The sequence below is a fragment of the Gouania willdenowi genome, chromosome 2 (assembly GCF_900634775.1).
Source record: "Gouania willdenowi chromosome 2, fGouWil2.1, whole genome shotgun sequence".
Lineage (NCBI taxonomy): Eukaryota > Metazoa > Chordata > Actinopteri > Blenniiformes > Gobiesocidae > Gouania > Gouania willdenowi.
Genome location: NC_041045.1, coordinates 6389887 through 6411572, shown reverse-complemented (window position 1 = coordinate 6411572; position 21686 = coordinate 6389887). Strand labels below are relative to the sequence as shown.

At 38.0% G+C, this 21686-nt stretch overlaps 1 protein-coding gene and 1 non-coding gene across 10 annotated transcripts in view; one reads left to right on the top strand and one right to left on the bottom strand.

The window, feature by feature from the left end:
* The window catches only part of atp11a (ATPase phospholipid transporting 11A), a 44467-nt gene that overhangs the window by 5066 nt on the left and 17715 nt on the right, over positions 1-21686 (top strand). For 8 of the 9 annotated variants that reach the window (XR_003675329.1, XR_003675328.1, XM_028463812.1 and 5 more), the window contains exons 2-4: positions 353-603; positions 684-834; positions 20868-20990. Coding sequence is in view for 7 of the 9 variants with exons in the window: in XM_028463812.1 (XP_028319613.1) it covers positions 790-834; positions 20868-20990 (168 nt within the window). In the remaining 2 variants the exon portion in view is untranslated. The remainder of the gene's footprint in view (positions 1-352; positions 604-683; positions 835-20867; positions 20991-21686) is intronic. The other variant, XM_028463809.1, reaches the window with a different exon arrangement.
* trnac-gca (transfer RNA cysteine (anticodon GCA)) lies at positions 19599-19670 on the bottom strand. Its single transcript has one exon. It is a non-coding gene; the product is annotated as a tRNA-Cys (tRNA).

The following is a 21686-nucleotide window of genomic DNA, read 5'->3' as shown; positions in this document are numbered from 1 at the left end:
TTGCTAGGCAACGCGTAAACATTTTGGTTATCAGAACGCCTTGAACAGTGGAGTGATAGTGTTTGTAAAACGTCCCAGTGCTGTTGTTGCTCTACATCAGCACTCATATGGAGGTAGATTCGTGTCTTTATTATTAAAAAAAGAAATAAAAATGAAACATTTTTTAATCAAAAATAAATATTTTCAATCAAAGAAAAAAGTGTTCAAATGCAATTATTTGGGTCTCAAATACATATATATATATATGTAATTTTTTTTTTGCATTTTAACATTTTTTTTTTTGTTGATTGAGTAATAAAGACACACATTTAGCTCCATACACTCATGGAATATCTCTTGTCCAATCAATTAGGCAAAGGCGGAGTACGCATGCGCACACCTCGGGGCAGCGACCCCACCTGGCTGCCCGTGACGTCAGAGGAGCAAATCGCCTTTGGCGGAGGCAAATCCAGGAGCTTATCAACCGTCGGGCGCAGGACCAGTGGGAGACCAGTTAGAGGACTGGGTTTGGCCCGGACTGGGTGTTTCCAGGAGGAACAACTCATTGGACCGACCCCCCCCCTCCACAGCCTTCCCTCTACGGGAAGCCCCCCTGACTTGTAGGTGAGTCCAGGTTTTACGCTCCCTCCCATGGAGTAGTTACCGTACTAGTTTGAGACGGACTGGGTTCTTGTTTAATCCAGGAAGAGGAGCCAGACGGGGACCAGTCATGGACAGAGGGAGGGAAGTAACCGCTCCACTGCAGTGAGGTGAGGACATCTTCAGAGAAAGTGGAGAAAGACGAAGAGGATGGGCATGGATTTCAGCACCTTGCGGACCCTCATCAGCAGATACGTAAGTTGTTCACACAACGCGCACATCCATTTTTTTTTTTTTTTCTTCTTTTTTAAAAAAAAAAAAATCCTCTCGACACATTTTGAGGTAAACCGTGAGAACTTTGTAGAGGCTTGGTTTCACATTCCGTCGGAGCGGCTCCTCATCCGGGTTTAAGTTTCACTGGGGCGCACGAGCGCACCGCGGGAAAGGAAGGAGTGCTCCAAACAACGCACGAGCCCTGATGACCAACAGGTCCCACTGTTTCACACTAGACACATTTTACATTTCCACCGTTAAAGCTCAGTTTGGTAACAAATCACAACACTTTACATTGTGTCTTATTGCCAACAGAGGAGGAATGAAGTTTATCTGATATATAATTATATGTTATTTTAATGACAATGGTATTAATATAACGATATAACATTTTTAAAACAGTGTTTTCCATGGAAGCCCGTTTCCCCCCCCCCCCCCCCCCCCAAAAAAAAGAAAAAAAAATCATTATGACAAGTCATAATTATGAGAATAAAGTCATAATTATGAGATAGAAAGTCATAATTATGATAAATAAAGTTGTAATTATGATAAATAAAGTTGTAATTATGATAAATGAAGTCGTAATTATGAGAAAATTATTTTTAATGGAAATTTTGCAAAGAAACATACAAAAATGTGACAGAATCATTTTTGCAATAAAGACTTATTTATGTACTTCTATTCCACTGTCTGTGGACCGCTGCAAATGCTCAGTTTCTATCTCATAATTATGACTTCACTAACTCATAATTAATGTCTTGCCATGGTGAATTTTATTTGTTATTAGTGGAAGAAACAGATTTTCATAGTTTTCCTAAACTAAAGATAACAAAAACATTGGCAATGTATGGAGCTATTTACAGTCATATTTAACAGATAGATACCTTTATTTTAAACTATACAAACAAACACAATGTTACATATTAATGCATTAGGTAATAAACTGATGGGAACAATAATAATAGTAGATAATACATTTATAATGTTCTTTACAGTAAAGGAAATCTGAAAGTGCTACAGCCCATAAGCATGAAATCTAATTATTATAAGACATAAATAAAATAAATTATTAAATGAATAAAGGGGATGAAATAAATAAGTCAATGCATCCGTTAACATTTGTGTGATTGTTTATTACTCCACCCAGGAGGTCACGTTTGGAAATCTAACTCAGTTTTGTCAGGTTAGTTCATCTGGATCGGATATGGATTGAGCATTTTATCACGATTTCTTTTTTAAATGGTCGTGTCCATACATTGTGACCTACTGTATTGTTATTAATGGGGATATAAATTTCTTCCAAGCCTTTAAAGTGTGAATGATCAGAATCACTGATCCAGATAACAAGGAGATAAAGAGGAGATTTGACGCTTGGTGGAGGTTTGCACTCTGAATGCTCTTGTTTACAGGTCAAACCCACACAATCTAATTACTGTAATAATCTAAGATAATAATTATAATTTCAAACAAAACACTAGTATTGTTCTAGGTTTCTCTTTCCACAGTTTAAAATATTGTTTGGTTCATATAAGCGTCTTAATCACATGAGTCAAGGTCAGGATTTCCTGCATAATAACAGTTATAGTAACTAAATAATAAGTAAAAATCACAGGAAAACATTGATGGTTGAGTATAACAGCATTATTAATAAGGTTCAGATGTTTGTTTCTTAATCTTTAGCACCTTAGATGATTAGAAATATGATTTTTAAAGCAAAAATGAGTTTATTTGTAATTGAGAAGTGGTAACTGTTGGATAAAAATCCTGATTAAAGCTATAAATGTAATAATGCATGGTTATAGTTAGGGCTGGACGATATATCCGGATTCAAGACATATCAAGTTAACTATTTTGACAATAAAGAAAATCACAATGTCCCATATATCGATATATATATATCGATATCGCTTATTTTGTTTTAAAACACTTGCCTCAGGAGTCGCTGCTTTCACTACTTCTCAGAACAACATTAAAAACACAGTTGGATGGATTTCTCAGTGCGTCCTGAACCAGACCTTCCCCTAAACAAGCCACACTAGAACAGAACTCACTCACACGTGCTGTCCCACAGGAGAAAAAGCCAAAAGTGGCACATTTTGTGAAGCTGTTTGTTAATAAATGTGTGGCATTTTGCATCAGCAAATTTAACCCAGGCTTTGTCTTTCTGGTCGGACTTCATTTATATCGTATATCACCATTTTGATAAAGAAATATATATATATTTAAAAAAGTATATCTTCCAGCCCTAGTTATAGTTAGATAGTTACATTATAAATAGATATACAATATATAGTAAGGCTTATAAATGATGAATAAACTGAATTAAAGTGGATTTATAATGAATCCAAAGACAACTACTAAGTTTTGAATTTAAAAATGAACGCATTCTACTGTAACTCAAAGGTTTTAGTAGCTTTGGGAATCCTGAAGCCCATGTTTAAGGGATTAATAGGAAGTTGAATTCAGATCAGGAGGGCAGGTCACCTGACACAGCCTGGGGTTGGCCACATATCTGCTCATGACAGAACACGCTAAGAAATGCAGAGCTGCAGCAGTCAGTCGCCGCTCATCCTTTGGCTGCTTTTCCCAGTAGAACAAAAAAAAAAAAAAACCCTGCAAATGGAAGAGCCAGTCACATGAATTATGTAATCCAGTTGTTCTCTCTGGGCCTCCACAATCGATTAGCAGCAGTGAGGCAGCCGCTCTGTGTGGATATGGGCTGCATTAGGCTACGCGCTAATGTGTTTGACTCTAATCCAGACGGAGCGAACCCCGATCACATTTGCCATACAGCAGAGATCGGCGCTCAGCTGCGATTTAAGATGCAAGATCCCAACTGTTGCAAAGGGCTGATTAAATAAAGCCTCCTGCTGTGTGGACGGAGATAGAGCGCTGCTTAGTCAGAGTCATGCAGAGACCAGGGGAGGATGTGGGAAGCTGATGATGTTTACTGGTGTAATTGGTCTGGATGGACATTTTAGACAAATGGGTTTGGGTTGAATTGATTGTATTGCTGCAGCAAAACAGCCGGATGCAAAGAGGGAGACGGCTGAATACTTAAGATTAAGGTTAGGGACGTTTATCTGTTTGTCAATAAGAGGCTTTTATGAAATATCAGTCAATACTGGGACGGAGGCGTGTCCTCGCAGTGACATTAAGTGACTTTTATTCAGGAGTAATTCACTGTAAACTATCATCACATGGCATTTATTAAGAATTTTAAAAAGTTATATCAAGAAATAGCGGTTTAACCTGAGCCAGAATAAGTGATAAATCTAAAGCTTTATTGGTAGAAATGAAACAGAGATTATTTTTTATTATTCTCTCCTTTTTTGGATAAAACAAATCATAATTTTAATAATAATAATTTTTTAACCTACTATTGCTTCGCTCTATAGCAGTGGCTCCAAACTTTCTCTGTTGTGTAACTTTGATTGAAAGAGGTAAAAATTATTAAAAAAAATATGCAATGACAAATTTTAGAGCAATAATTTAAAAAAGCACAAAAGAAGCAAAGCAATACAGTTTCCTCTCCTCAACTGACATGGATGTCACAGGGCCGCGCCCCACAGTTTGAGAACCACTGCTCGATAGTTATTTTTAGGGGTGTCCCGATCCGATAATGTTATTTGATTTCGGTCCGATATCAGCCAGAAAACTAATATCGGAGTTTATCGGACTCCGTCGAAAATCTCATATATGATATGTATTGGATTTATTTTTTCAATATCTTCTATTTTATTTTTAAATGTCTTTTATTCAATCATAGAATATTCTTATTGTAAAAGGTTAACTATATGTATATTGAATTTTCCAAGACGTTCCAATGGCCATTTTTTTGCTCTAAAGTATGAATTCTCCCATTGATAACGTCCTCACATTGAAAAGATGATTTACTAACACGTGTTGCCCTGTTGCCGTGGTAATCTTTGCACATATTGCCCTGACTCCAGAATGGTGAGTAACGAACATGTTATCTGGTGATCGATCAGTGCGTTAGGGCTGCTGTTGTCTTCACATGTGCATGCTTTCAACATGTGAGCTATAGAGGAAACACAACGTAGCAGATACATGTGTGTTTACCTCAGTCGTACACACGCGCACACACACACAGTGTACGAACAAACAGCCAGAAATCAAACTGAAATAAACAATGAAATGACCAAACTGGAATGTTGGTCTAGCCATGCTACGACATTTCCTTTAAACAAGTTGTGGAGGTGAGCTACAGCAGCCTGACTGCATTCCTCTGCTTGATGATTAATCTGCGTCCAACAGGAAGTGACCCTCCTTCTGCGTTTCTCTGCCTTGACTCAGTGGATTAAAGGTTTACTGGTCCTCACTATACCTTCTACTCTCATAATCCAGTTTACTGCCATACCTTCTAACCCAGGCTAGCCTCTGAGCACCTACTACCACGACTCCATACATGTTGTCATGGTCATACATGTGTTTTGGACCACATGGCTGGCTGAAGCTTATCAGCTGATCTGTGCATACAATGTAAGGTTTTGTTTGGAGCTCCGTAACAGTGGCTGATGATCACATTTCTGTGAGGAGGAGCCCAGGACTAGACGGGTGACGCAGGGGGCAGCAGCTCTCATCAACTCCTCTGGCTCTGGCTGCTTGTCAATAATTCAGAAGCAGCCTGGCAGACCAATGTTTGTGTGCTTTGTAATAGAGTCCACGTCTACAGGGAGGCTTTTTTTTTGGGGGGGGGGGGGCTGCTCCAGGGAAATCATAAGGTCACTGTTGGAAAAACACATCTTACATCACCAATTATAGACGGAAAAGTGATGTTTTTATTCACAGAATGTCACTTTGGTGTATCAGCGGCTAATTAGGAAGCACCTGTCTGTCTATAATGTTCACAATCCATGGGGCACGGGGGGGTTAACCTCTTTACAGGCTCTCACTAAGCCTTTTTGGTTTCAGGATCGTTTTACTGCTGGAACTGTAGAACTGTAGCTGCAAACACTAAACATGTTAGGAGTAAATTAGAAAAAAAAAAATGTAGATCCAGCCCGCCAAAGCATTTCACCCAGCCCTTAGGATATATATTAGATTTTTTAAATGATGGGAAACCTTTTTCTTAAGAAATGCTTTAATATTTTAAGATCAAAATGAGTCCCACACTACTGTTTGAAAAATAAATCTGAATCATCCTATTATAAGATAAAAAACACTAGGGATGTAACGATTCACTCAACTCCCGATACGATTCGATTCACGATACTGGGTTCACGATACGATTCTCTCACGATTTTTTCATTTACAAAGTGGGAATGTAGACAAATTTGTTTTTTGGGAAAAAAACTAGAAAATACTGTATTATTTTCCTTATATTTTTCATTGTCAAAAGAATCCCTTGATAAACTATTCAAAACAATGCAATTTAACTAAAAATAAATCTTGAATGAAATAAATAAAGGAATAATACAAATGAAAATGAAGCCTATTAATTTAAATTCTGGTTCTATAATAAACAATGCAAAACTGCATAATAGTTCTTTTTCTTTTAAAAGTGCAACTGAAAATGTATTTTGTGCCTTAACGATTGGACTTTAAAAAAAAAAAAACTGATTTACGTCATATTTGTTTGGACCAGCAGAGGGCGCTGGTAACACAGTGGTCGGTTGGCATGCCGATATCTTGCAGTGAAGAAGATAAGCTATGCTCGCAGACAGAACTAATAGAAAAACGTGACTTTTACAGATATTCAAGTAATATTACAGATATTATTTCGGTGCTGAAGGGGTAATGAATCATTTATTAACATATTTAAGAGTAGAAGGCGGCCAGAAAGAAAGTATTAGCAGACTCCGCCCGCCGCCAACACTTCCGGATAAAAAAGTACTGCGGTTCAATTGTCAGAAAATCGATATCCACAGTGATACCTATGAATCGATTTTTAACTGCCTTACGATTAATCGTTACATCCCTAAAAAACACACATTTTCTCAGACATTTTACAACTAAATATCAATCAGAAACCCTCTTTCCTCGTGTGCATTCATACATACAAACCCCAGTGAATATATTCTCTTAATTATTAGAATGATTATCACTAAATTGGGCTTTTCTGTAAAAGTTTAGGCATGCTGTATTTCACTCTAATTTATTGTTGTTATTTTTTTTCCAGTGATGCTGTTATTTGTCAGCGTAATGTTGATTACATTTCATTAATGTTTCCAAATATACCCAGCAAAGAGCTCTGGTTGGGAAGCGTTTTGTCAGGGTGACGTTTTGTTTTGCAAATAAGAAATGTACCTATCAAACAAATGCAACATGTTATACGTATACGAATAAACACATCTTCAAATATATCCTTCAAGTACAAAACACTGTCTCTTAGAAAGATTACTGGCATTTTTGTGTCAATCTGCAAGGCGTTGAATTGTTCTTGTTTTTTAACTTTAAGGATATCTTTTGCATTCATTTTGACGCAATGTTTCTTTGTATGTGCAAAACATGTTGTATTTGCTTGATAGGGACGTTTCTTATTTGCGAAAACAAAATGCATTAGTTTTGCATTTGCAAATCACACTGAGTTTGTGAATCGTTGGATGTGAGTAAAACATGTTTGGTGTGTGTTTTTTTTTTAGGTTTTGGCATGAATTTGACTCCATAGTCTAAAAAGATGACCTTTGTGAACCTTACAAGAGCGATTCCAGAGACTCAGAACTTTGTAAAAACCAAGGAAGTGAGAGTATAAAGAGTCAAATTTTTACTTATCTTCATAAAAAATTTAAATCACTTCAACTTTTATATATTAATGATGATAAAATCTTAAAAAGTACCAGATGACTACACTGCTTGACAGAATTCATGGGATTAAAGACATAAAACTCCTTCAACAGTACCTGCAGTATATACAGTACCTGGCCGACACTATAAACTCCATTAGGGTCTTGTTTCAGTGTCGCTGCAGTAACATTAACAGTGTATTACAGCCCACTAGACTGGGAGACAGATGATGGATGGCCGCAGGTTAATAGTGCATGCAGGTCTCTATCTGAAGACAGAGTAATACATCAAGGAGGGGCGGGGCTGTTGTGTGAACTTGGGTTTCTTGTATTAGTTTGGCCGCAGGTTGCTGGTGAAAGTGCTGAGCAGGGCAGGTGAGCCCTAATGTTCTCGCTGTCTGAGGGAATGATAGCAGGTCGAGTGGAGAGTGTGTGGCTCTTCTTAAATGCTGACCGTGCACTGCCCCCCCCCCCCCCCCCCCTCCATTTAGCTCAGAGGTATTTACTTAAGACGTTAAAAGACGAGCAGTAAGGATGAGCTCATTTGTTGAAATTTTGGATTCAAACTTGCATCTAATGTCTATAATAGTATTCTTGTGTGTTTTCTATTGCTTGGATTACATAATATATGTTTGTAGCTCTCATTCAGTTTCCTTAGGGCAGGGAAGGGCGACTCTATCACAGCGGGGGGCACAAAAATGTGATTGTATCTGATTGGAGGGTTGTTTTTGTTGTGTTTTGTGTGTTCATTTTCTGCATTTTTGTTGTTGTTTTCTGTGTTTTCCTGTCATTTTGTGTAATTTTATTGACTGTTTTGTGTCTCTGGAGCTATTCTGTGATGTGTTGTTGTTTTTTGTGTTTTCATAGTAATTTTGTCTGTTCAAGTGGTTGTTGTGTTTGTCTTTGTTGTCATTTTGTGTACTTTGTGCATTTTGCTGTCGATTTGTGTGTCTTGGGTGGTTTTTTTTTAATGTTATGTTGGGCTTTATATTCCTTCCAACTTCTTGAAATACAATTTTTGGGGATTTGTTTTGGGGGCCGCATAAAATTAGACCAAGGGCCACATGTGGCCCCCTGGCCGCCAGTTGCCTATGTCTGCCTTAGGAACATTAAAAAGCTTTTCAGCCGTATTTAATAGCTCCACTTGGAAGGCCACTCGCAACTTATAAAGTTGAATTACCTTTCTAAGTTTCTACACACGATCCCATTGCATCTTCCAGAATGCAGGTTTGTTGCCTAGAGACAAGCGACAGGACTGCATTGTGATCATTATTAGTATAATTGCCTGTACATGCTGATGCCTGATTGGGAGCCGGATTTAAATTAGCTTTTGCAATAAGAGTTGAACTGGGGAGGGCACTGCAATTCACGCACGTGATCGTGAAGCGTCATTGATTGTTTCTCAGCATTATCAATGCACTCTGGCTGCTGCTCTATAGCCTCACAGACTGCCAGTCCAGCAGCACCAACTTATGACACAGCAAGCCCTTACCGTCAGTTATGAGTCTGTCTGGTATTCACCCTATAGAAGTGGCCTGCCCGCTTTAACTATTAGGACATGTCTCAAAAGGAGTTACCTCAAGGCCAGGAGCCCAAATTCATCCCGATAGAAGATTTTGTTCAAAGTCAAAAACAAGATTCTTTAGAAATCACCATAAAAGTTGTAGATAGCTCACTCCTCCAAATTCCCAAATTCTAAAACCCGGAGAATTCTTGCAAATTTTGAGAACATTTGGTGCAAATCCCTGATATTGTAGGTAGGAATAGACCAGTGGTCTGCAACCTTTTCTCTACAAGGAGCCATTTTGTCTCGTCTCACCAGGATTAAAGCCGAAAAAATACCTTCTCAATAAAGACAATACAGTGTAATAAATTATACACAAATACAATTATATAGAATGATTTCATTTGATTTCAATTTTATTGACGTAAACGGCAACTTAAAAACAGTTTAAAATAAAATAAAATAAATTGACATCAAGAAATAAAACAGTATCTTGCATCTTTAAATTTTTATGCATCTCAGTTTACATGAACACAATGTTAAATAAAGAAGTTTTTTTTATTATTTTTTTAGAGGGCTACAAAAAGTAGCTTGAATTTGATAACTCATGATCATGTTGTCAACACATGCTAATTGCTCATTTCTTGCCACACACAAAGCATGCATATTTAACCAGCACATTGGCGATTAAATTAATCTGTTCCCACACAATCTTACCAGGGATTTAAAACTTAAGGTTAGTCACAGGTGGAGGAAAGTTGATGGTCTGTAGATGTTGCAGGAGGTGAAGTAGGAAGGTGCTGAGTCATTGCACAACATGATTTATTTTAGGTTAACAAATTGTTGTATCTTGATTTTATTTGTCATTAATCATTAATAGCTTCTGTAAAAAAAAAACTCTTTATTTCAATAGTTTTTTTTAAAGCTATAGGGAGCCATTGCATAAGAGTCAAAGAGCCACATGAGGCTCCAGAGCCACAGGTTGCAGACCCCTGGAATAGACCAATATGGCTCTTTTTTGGCCGTAGCCGATGATACGGCGTGCTGATTTTCTTGAGCCGATATTTGGAGCTCATACTACTTTTGCTCCCTCAGTTTACACCATAAAAATTACACAATGATGATAGCAAATGGTACGAGTCTCAATTTTTAAAAAAGGAACATTTATTGAAATTAACAAAGGTGAGGTAGAACAAGAACGAGTAAAAAATATTTCTGCTCTCTGTAAATAATGCTGATCAGCGAACGCAGCAGCCCCCATCAGCCGATGCCGATACACGTAAAAAATGCAAAAATCGTCCGATTATATTAGCCGGCTGACGTATCGATCTATCACTAATTGTAAGTGGACAGAGAGACTGGGAGAAGATTAAAAAAACGACATAAAATAACTCTCAACAACAATAATAGATCAAACTCTTTACATTTTCCTGGTTGGTCATTATTTTAAATGCTGACGTGAATGTTGATAATGTCCTATTTTTGTGGCCCTGCTGTGATCATCGATCAAGTCATTAAAGTTTGTCTATATAAAGTCAGACGAGCGGATTTTTATGACAACATATTGTACATATTATTCCGTCTAATGGGAAGATTGTTGTTATTGAGCAGTAGGAGACTTCCCATAAGTGCTGCTTATTCCCAAATTACAGCAAGGAATTTTACACAAACCTGTAAAAGTATAATAATACACCATTGAAGCCTCATAAATAATGAACCCATGGTCAAAAATATATATCTTCCTGAGTGCAGCATTAAGCAGTGTGCTGTGTATCCAAACTAAATCGTTTAAAGGTGGTAGCATTTTAACATGAATAAATAATAACCACATTAATATTTGAGTGTAATTGCCCGTTAGAGAAAAAAAAAGCCTCATCTAAATGTGTCACTGAGCTGAATTTAAATCTTGCTGAGTGTAGAAATGTTGTTTTTAGGAGCATTTTGTGATGCATGGAGGTGTCGGCCATTGTGGCAGAGCTCGTGTCCTCCAGTGTAAATGATCAGCCGTTCAGTCTGGACTGCGGCGCTGCAGCAGAGTAAATATCCAGCTTTGATTGTTTGATGCACATTCAAAGGGGGGAGGAGAGCTGTTCTTATTGCAAAGTACGTTTCCGCTGATGTTTTAAGTGGTCGTAAAAAATAAAAATAAAAATCCCCACACAGTAAATACAACTGTTCTTAGAAACAGGCTGAGGATACGGAGATGCACCACTGGTGGAAAAAAAAGCTGCAAACGCCGTCACGCTGACGGCTTTTCTTTTCCATGTTTTAGTTTGAAACAATCAATTGATCCTGCTTTCACGCTGAGGCTTCATTTGTTCTGAAGAGAAAGAATTTGATGAAGATCTTTGTGCTGTGATGCTTGGGCCCGTCAGGTGATCAGTCCCATGAGCTCCACATGACGCCATTAGGCTCCATTGATCCTGTTCTCTGTTAGTTTCACTCTCACAGCTCGTAGAATGTTGTTAAAATCACCACAAAAAGTTTTTTTGTTTCACACAGCCATATAAAATATTCCATTAACTGATAACATTGTACAATAGACGAGCACATTGATGCCACTTAAGCCATGAGACAGAATGATAGTCATGTGTAGTATTTTCCCATCTTCAGTTCTGATCGTATCGTAAGTGTTCAAATATCCCAAGAAAGAAATCTGCACTAATGCATCAAATTTGACCACAAGACAGACTTGTGGGAGTTTTTTTAAGGTCAGAGTTGTACATTTAGAATCTACTCTATTACATCGAGGCAACAATTTACACAAACCCAGTCTTTTACAGTTTAAAAGGTAAAATTCATGAAATTATTATTAGTTAATTCTAAGACAAATGTGTGCACCAGATTAGTGAGATTAGATTGCTATGTTTTGTTTGTCACAGTTGATGAATTCCTGCTCCTTTATTCATGTAAGCATTAATACAGGAAATATTGTTTTTATCTTTTTGTAAAATGTTCTCTTACTTTGTGTGTTTTAGTTTCAGTATTTTTCTGGTGTTTTGGTTGATTTTGGTAGTCGTTTGGTAGTTTTTTTCTGTAGTTTGTGATGTAATTTTGTGTTTTTTATGTAATTTTGTATGGTTTTTTGTGTGTATTTTGGTTAGCGTTTCGTACATTGTTCTGTTATTTTTGTGTGCATTGCGTTCAATTGTTTTGAAGTAATTTCTTATGGTTTTATTATAACTTTGTATATTTCTGTAATTTTGTGGGTTTTTAAGCATTTTTGTTGTCATTGTGTGTATTTTTCTTTCATTCGGTCTATTTTTATTGTCATTTTGTGTATTTTTCTTTCTTTTTTTGTGTTTTTGAAGTAATTTCCTATATTTTTGTCGTCATTTTCCCTATTTTTCTGTACTGTTGTGTTTTTTGGAGTCATTTTGTGTATTTCTGCTGTTGTCTTGTGCATTTTTCTACTATTTTGTGTGTTTTGTTGTCATTTTGGGTGTATGTCTTTTTACTTAGTGTGTTTGGGTCACTATGGGGGCCGCACAAAAATAAACAGAGGTCCGCATGTGGTCCCTGGGCCACCATTTGACATCATCAGAGCAAAGTCATGGTTAGGACTCAGCCTGTTTTTATTTTATTTTCGCACTTTTTAATATAACAATGAATCTCTGTGTGGCAGCGTATTATATTATTGAAGGAGTCAAAGCGAGTCTTATCACGTGATTAGAATGTGATCGATTTAAGACGACCGTATTTAAGTAAGAAGCCGCACTCATGGACTTTCCTCTTCACGGACACACTGACACTGACACTGACAGACATTAAGGATGAGGCGGAGTCCGGCCTTGGTACGGATCACATTAATCTGCGCAATGACAGAGTGAGTGCGTATCTTTGAGAATGAGGTTCCTGATTCAGGTGAGACTCAAACTATTCCATGTCTCAAGGCTTTTGTGTTGGGTTCAGGCCCCTCGGGTGCTCCCAGCATGCATAGTTTTACTGGGATCGCAGTATCCCTGAGAGCTGATGACACGCCATACGGACAACCTGGCACGTGGGCAAAAATGTGGACGTTTTTCAACTTCAGTGAGAAAACTATTTAGACCAACTTTTACAGTCGATACAAGTTGAACTGAGAGAAGTGGTGATGCCTGCTTGTCTGATTGCATGTGAAAATATTCAGTTTTTATTGGATTTTGTCACAATAATCCAGATTTTATAGCTTATTTTGAAGTGGAGTTTTTCAGTTTAGTTGCTTTTGTTACCCAGTTTTAATTGAAACTTTAGTATAGGCAAGATTTGGTGTTTCTTTGTGTATTTCAGTGTGTGTGTGTGTGTGTGTGTGGACAGTTACGAGGCAACATAAACAATATAATTACTGCCATTAGGAGGCACGGTCTGAGAACATTAGGGAGAACTGAAAGATGCCCGCATTAGCAAGAGGGGGAGGGAGAGAGGAAAAAAGGTGGGAATAAACCTTTTGAAAAGGTTATTGAAATGTTTTGGTGCTTTTCCCCGATCTCCTGAGAGATTACAGCAGGAAGTGTGAGCACCAGCTGAGTGATGTAATAGATACGGACACACAGAACAGTGAGCTAATGGTGCTGCCACTCAGTGAAGGGAAAGCAGCGCTTAAACTCTACGAGATGACAACTATTATGTCATCGTTTTGAGGTGAATAAGTATACTTAGGGCCCTATATATCGTACTAAATGTGATTTTCTGATTTGAGGGCCACTTTTTTATGTTTTTGTAGTTTATTTTGTATATTTTTCTCTCACTTTATGCGTTTTTGTTGTTGTTTTCTGTATTTTTCTGGAATTTTGGTTCATTTTGGTCATTGTTTCACACATTTTTCTGAAGTTTTGGATGTCTTTCAGAGTCATTTTGCATATTTTTGTTGTAGTTTTGCATATTTTTCTTTAAATTTTTGTTTATTTTGGTCGTTGTTTTGTATTTTTACTGTAATTTTGTATGTTTTTTGGAGTATTTTTGTATATCTTCTCATTTTAGGTGTTTATTTGGTCTTTTTTGTATAGTTTTCTGTAATTTTGTGTGCCATTTTGTGTATTTTAGTTGTCATTTTGTAAATTTTCAGATATTTTTTTGTTGTTTTTGAGTAATTTTTGTGTATTTTCGTTATCGCTTTGTACATTGTTGTGTTATTTTTGTGTGCGTTGTCTTTTTGGCAGTAATTTTTTTGCATTTCTACTTTTTCGTGTGTTTTTGTCATTTTGTACATTAATGTCACTGGCCGCACAAATTAGACGGTCCGGGACTACATGTGGTCCCGGACCGCCAGTTGCCAACCATTCAAACTAAGAAACCTATTTCTATATTTGTACTTTGTCCATTTCTCCCACAGGAAGTAGCAGCCATAATCAGGAAGTTTCAGCTCCAGGGAGGAAGTAGACAGTAGACATTTCAGGCTTTGTGTCAATTTAAAACGCGCACATTTAAACTAAGGACTTTATTGTCAAAATAATACTATAATAATAAAGAGGTTTTCTCGTGGGAAACGGCAAAGAAACAGATTCCACAACAACAACACTAATAAATCAGGGGAACACCATTCATTCCCTTTAGCCGTCTCACACTTCCAACATTATTCCTGTGCGACATGTCTGCCTTTGGTCCAGTCATGGGGCGGTCATGTGACCCCAGTCTCACTCACTCTCTGCAGACAGAGGGAGGCATGTATGGACAATGTGTAAGGTTGTTTCCCCTGAACGACTGCACTTATCCACAGGAAACGAACTACAATGGCCTTCTATGCAGTATGAGTCAAACGCACACTGGTTGGTCTATGGGTCTATCTGCCCTCTATCTATCCTGTATTTGGAGTGTGAATAAAGACACAGCAGTGCAGTGATTTAGTCAAATCTGAGTATTTACATTGCGATTAATCAGATACTGAGGCCATCGTCTGCTTCTTCTTTCCATGCTTTTCCCAGTTCCTGAATAAAAGAAAGCAGTGGTTTTGTGGGAACACATTTATTGAGTTGTAAACTAATGTCTCTGTGTGCAAACACAGACCTCAGACACTGAACTCCTTCACATTACTCTCCTTTGTTTTCCTGAAACAGCAGCACGTAGAGACACGCAGGCGTAGCAGTCGCAGAATGTTTAAATCTGCTGATTTTTACGCTGGCAGTGCTGTCATGTTATTTTACCAGCTGTGGGTGTGTGCGTGTAGTTAATGAATGTGTGTGTCTCTACATGTGTGCAGCAGCTATTATAAAGGTCAAATTACTGTCTGTGAGTCAGACGCTTACAGACAGTTTGTAGACAGGCCTGCTTAAAGCCCCTGAAATCAAATGTAGAGGACGGACAATACAGAATGCACGTTCTAAAACACAAATAATCTCTTTTTATTTGAAATTAGCCCCCAACATGACACGGGAATGTCTTACATGCATGTTTTGGGACAATATCACACATTTACACCCTATTTTTCACTGGAAAACAAGTGACTGAATGTTTAGAAAATGTGACAAATGGACAAATATAACTTTCAAAATCTCTCGCTACGTGTAACGGATAGAGTTGTGATCATGTTATCCTGTGATTGAAAATCTTTTTAACGTGTTGTGATGAAAAAGCTCTGCTCCAAAAATAGCTTTAGCTGTTGGTGTATTAGATGAACTGTTGATGAAAAGTTTACCTGGTGATACTTCATGGCATAAGCATCTAAAAATAGCACGGCTGTGCAAAACGTGAGAGTTATTTACCTGTTTGCGAAATTAAAGGTTTCACAATGAATTTTTTAAGACCACATTACCATTGTTGCTAACGTTGCTACACTTTAAATCACCTGAAGCCTATAAAATGTCAAATTAATAACAGTAGTTGACTCGATTAACCCTATTTAACATGTTTGCTACGGTTTTTGGGAATTTTATTAGCCAGTAAAGTCATCTAAACAGGGAAAGATGATGAAAAGGAAACCCTGAAACCAAAATTGGGAAATTGTGACACAGAAAATTAAAGGCCGTATGAAGCACATGCAGGAAATTGACCAGAACTGTGCTTTAAAGTAATTATGCAATCTTTTTGCCTCCTAGAAAACCATTCGATGTCCATGCAAAGACAATATTTAATTTGGTTTCTGGGGCTTGATCTGAAGTGTCGATTTATCTTTGGGTCATTTGGGCTGGCAGAGTCCCTGTGACAGACGGGGAGAACAGCTGGTCTTTAATCTGTGACTCAGGTATCGTGCACGCGCACACATATGAGGACGATTGGTGGCGATACGCTCTCTGCAGCAGTGTGGTCACACCTGATATTTTGTGGAGTGTCTGCTGCACTTATGCATAATGCAGCGGTTTCGTCGTTTTACTGCCTCTCGTGGATCCTCATGTGCACATAAAACCCTCGCACGCAGTAGCTTTAATTGCTGGATCTGCTCTCGCATTGTCTTTTTTCCCGCCAAAGTGCACGAGAGAAAAAGCACTCACTCACACAACGCAAGCAGCACTTTGGTTATCTCAGAGGCTCAGCTGCATCAGCGATAAGGAGGTGTGCGTGCTGTGTTTACACATGTAAACCTGATCTATGAGCGACGGTTTGGATTTGCGACGAGTGTGTGTGTGTGTGTGTCGTATACTGTATTGCTGACAGCGCTGCGTTTTCTAGCACTTCTTTTTCAGACTCATCCTCAGCAGCTGCCTGTTGCAGCAGGAGATAAAACCCTCAGTAGAAATCACCACTCAGGTCCTAAACGACAGAAGTTTGTGTGTCGAGCAAAGATTTCCTCTGTAAATGTTATCAGTGGTTTCCAGGCACCATTCAGAACCGACCCTAATGTCACTGCAGTGATTAACAGCGAGCACGAGTGGATTTCTGGATTTGTGTGTGTGTAGTTGAGTAGAGTTGTTTATGCTACTAGTGCTGGATTATGGATCAATCCAGTTTAGTGTAAGCGTAGGTGGGAAGTCACTGGAATTTACTGATTCATCTAATTTACAAAATGATATTTTAGCGCCGCTGATATTAATCAACCTGAAGGTCTGAGCTATGTGCTGGAGAGAGGATAGGTTCCTCATGTTCAGGTTATCACACCTGATCTGATCAAAAAAAAATAAAGCTTTTTCGCTTTGATCCGAATGGCATCAGTTTGACAAATAAAAATTTGAATTTAACAGTCAAAAATTGGAATTTTACTTACTACTTTCTTTCATTTCCACGTCTTTGTTTGGTCTTTAATTTGAGGTTTTTGGACAGTCAGTGAGGGTCGTTTTTTATTACACTCTACTGTGGTACTGTAATTTTAGATTTGGATATATTTGGCCTGATTTTGTTTGTTTGTAAAAAAAAAAAGAAAAATATGGCTTTTGGGATACATGTATTCCCATTTTATTATCTTTTACTTATTTGATGTACGTACTGACATACTAAACATCTCAAAATTATGACAAAATGCTAAATATGTATTAATTTAGGTAAATCTTGTAAAAAAAAAAAAAAAACAGTATTTTTTTTTTTTTACAATAATATGAAGCGGGACAGCGCAGTCTCACGAGATTTTCTCTTAGTCTGTTTTAAGTATCCCTGTATTATGCCTGATTAAATCTTAATTTTTACTTCACCAGATTGTCACCAGATTCTAACTCTATCCCCCGTAATAATTACCCTGTTTTCTGTTTAGCTTCCTTACTTCATGTTTGCTGTTTAGATGCTGAGTTTGAGTAAAGTGGATGTGAAAGCAGAGTTCTCTCTCTGTTCATTCTCCTCGCCTGGACCACAAATGTTTCCCTCATAACTATAAATACACCCATGAAGCCTGTCGCATCCTGAAATATGATGCGCTGCTAAAAGTGATTATCGAGATCCAGAATAGTCCAAAGTCTCCGCTTACATCCAAAGACTAAAGGCGGGAGATAATACAGCGGCGCTTTATTTTATAAGTCTGGCTTTTATTTTGTAAAGATGCCATTCTATTGGATTAAACTCAGACAGGCTTTCATGCAAAAAGCCCAAATCCGGATGAAAGCTGAACACAATCGATAGTGGAGGGATCGTCTACTTGTGTGGCGTGCAGGTTGTGGTGAGAGATGGAGAGGAAAGAAGTGAGAAAAGCAATAACGTTGCACACGGAGCTCAGAGGACCATCAGACTCAGTCCACACAATGTTCACGTCCAGATGCAGTGTGTACGGAGAAATGGCGCGAGGGATTGAAAATGGATCTGATAACAGTTTTTTTTATTCAAACTATTTCTTTGATTTTGTATACATCAAAAAAACTCTGAACCCCCAAATTTCAAGACAAAATAACCCGATCAATCTAACAGGAAATGTTTCACATTCTGAAATTTAAATGTCATTCCAACCTTGGCCTGGGCAATATATCACGATTTATATTTTGGTGATATAGGAAATTACAATATATCCTATAATTATATATATTTATTTTATAGCTCATTTTGTATTAAAATACTTGTTTTAGGAGATGCTGCATTCACTACTTCTCAGAACAGCATGAAAAGCACAGTTAGATGGATTTCTGAGTGCGTCCTAACCCTGACCATCCCCTAAACAAGTCACACTACAGAACACACTCACACGTGCTGTCCCTTATAGGAGAAAAACTTCAAAGTGGAACATATTGTCGAGCTTTTTGTTAATAAATGTGACATTTTGCATCAGCAAATTTAACCCAGAATAGTTTTTCTGGTAAGATCTTATTGATTGAAAAAAAATTGAGATTAATGTCGTATATTGACATTTTGAGAAAATATATCAAGATATGAGTTTCGGTCCAAATCGTCCAGCCGGGAGCTCCATTTCCACCTCCATCTTTCACCTTTTTCCACATTTTGTAACATTACAGACTAACGTCACATAGCATGGCGGTGGTAGCATCATGCTGTGGGGAAGTTTTTATGCCACAGGTTAAGATTACAACAGCCAAAAAAAGAGATACTTAATGTGAACTGGCCCCAGAGTGCTCCAAGCTTCGGACATAGATTATTTTCCAACACAACGATGACACAAAGCTCAGCCAAGATAACAAAGCAGTAGCTTCAGGATCAGCCTGAGAATGTCCTTGAGCAACCCAAATGTGTAGTTTTTCCCTTTAGATTCTGACATGCTGGCTCTCTCTACCCTCCATTGTTGTTTTTCTCCTTCTAGTAGGCTAAGGCACGTTGCTTCCTCCACAGGTCAGCAAATTTAAGGTCTGTGTGGATGTTTTTAAGGGATATCATGATGATAAATATATATCAGCTGTGTGGTTCTAGTTTCAGTCTGGCAGTGGCACTTTAAGAAAAGAAGGAAAAGTCTGAAATACAATTTATTCTATTGTTTATTTTTTGTTAAACTTGAAAAGCTCTTATAAAGTTCAAAGTCAAATGAATGTATGTATGTATGAATTGTACAGTGAACTCGGTGTATTGTCCCAGCCCTAGTGTGAATACTTTGTGGTTGTACTGTTCTTTCAAAACTCCGAGACCTACCTTGAAAAACAAAACAAAAGAAAACCTTCCAAACGGTACTTTTTCCATCTTTATGCTTCATAATTTAAGTGTAAATAGATATCTTATTCAAAAGAAGGGGGCATCCGGATTTGAACCGGAGACCTCTTGATCTGCAGTCAAATGCTCTACCACTGAGCTATACCCCCGATGTTTAGCAGACTAGACTGGAAGGACTGGAAGGGTAGAGAACGATGATTGCATGAGCTCACGCTCATGCAATCCTTCTCATTAAAACTATTAATTCTGCATTTCTGTTTTTGGTGCTGATTAATTTGTAGAAAGCACGTAGGATATGAATGAACTATCACTAATTGTTTGTTTTTGAAGCTTTGCTGCTTGTAAAGCTTCATTAAGTACGTCACAGATGAGAAAAGCTGTATTATTGAGCAGGTAGGTGGTAGATCTCATAGATCAGGTTTCTGTGACGTGTATACGTCTGTCATCCATTGCCTGCATTCCTTTGCAGCGAGTGGACAATTGGAGGTCAGATATAAATAGCCTCCTACCTAAACAACATAATCTTGGAGCGGAGAGATAACTGTGTGTGTATAAGTGTGTGTGTGTGTGTGTGAGAAACTGGGACGTGAAGTCTCCTGACACTCAATCTCAATCACTGGCTGCAGATTAATGTCACTTCTTGTTAATGTGTTGGATTGTGTGAGTTACTTTTTGCTTTTTGAGGACGATGAAGCCAACGGGAAATGTAATTCACGCATCCGAAAAATTGAAGAAGTCATTTTAATGAAAGGAAAGCACATTTTATTGCCTCTGTCATTTTTTGCCCATCACGCAGACTTCAGTGTGACTAAGCAGTCTGTGTTTTTAGAGCAGGCATGTGCAACTGGTGGCCTGGGAGTACAAAAACACCCAAAATGACTCAAAAAACACACAAAATGATCAGAAAAACACACAAAATGACAAGTGTACTGACATTTGCACTGGTTTTTACAGGTGCAGACCTTTAGATTTCCTGCCCTTAAGTGCCTGGAATTTGCTAACTTTAGCTGACCTTGCATTCAGTCCAGCAGGCGGAGATTAATAATTCAAATCCCATCTATATATATCTAATTTGTAAAGGTTGCAAATCAGCAGCACTTAAAAGGGAGATATCGGCAGTGTCATAAAAGATCACATCTTACTGGGGAGTAGTTCCGCGATATACGGGCCTGTACGCCCTGTCCAGTAACTGTGGGTGTATTTGGAGGGAAATGTAAATCCTAATAGTCAAATAAGGCTGCGTCCATGTATGTGTGTGTGTTTATTCACTAGAACTGCCTGTAAACTCCTCTTTACTGTAGTATACACTCCAGTATCCTGACACAGATCGTGTGTTGCTTGTGCAGTGCGCTGGTGAGGAGAACTGGGTGGACAGCAGGACAATTTATATTGGACATAAGGAGCCGCCTCCGGGAACAGAGGCCTTTATACAGCAAAGGTTTCCCGACAACAGAATAGTCTCGTCTAAGGTAAGTCCAGGCATCGCCATTCTGCATTGATGCAGTGTGTAAAAACCACTTACTGTAATCATCACATACAGGACAATCGTTCTCTGCATTTAACACATTCAGAGATGTGGTTGTCACACTTCTTACTCCTAATTGAATCTCTCTAAAAGTGTGTCCGTTACAAATTGATTTCTAAATGTAATAAAAACTCAAATTCTCAGATATGAACTAATCTGTTGAAAAGTCACGGGCTGATAAAATCAAATCTAACTATACCTCTGAATGCACAGTTAATGAGAATTTTAGATTTTTGCTAAGATCTGCATTGTTTCAAAGGTTGTTTGTATAATAACAATAATATCGAGTCATATAAGTCACATGATGCACCAATACGGCCTCCAATTTCCCATTTCAAATTTTCCCGAAGTTCAGAAGTCAGAAGTCGAAAAAGTGCATTCAACTAAGTGTACTCGCAAGATTTTGTCGCTCGAGATTTCATAACGCAAGATTTTGTAGCGCGAGATAAGGTTGCGAGATTTTCTGTAGCAGGAGATTTCATAGGTCGAGATTTTATAACGCAAGATTTTGCAGCACGAGATAATGTTGCTCAAGATTTCGTGACGTGACATTTCATAACGCAAGATTTCGTAGCACGAGATAATGTTGCGAGAGATTTTGTAGCTGGAGATTTCATAGCTGAAGAATTCGTGACGCAAG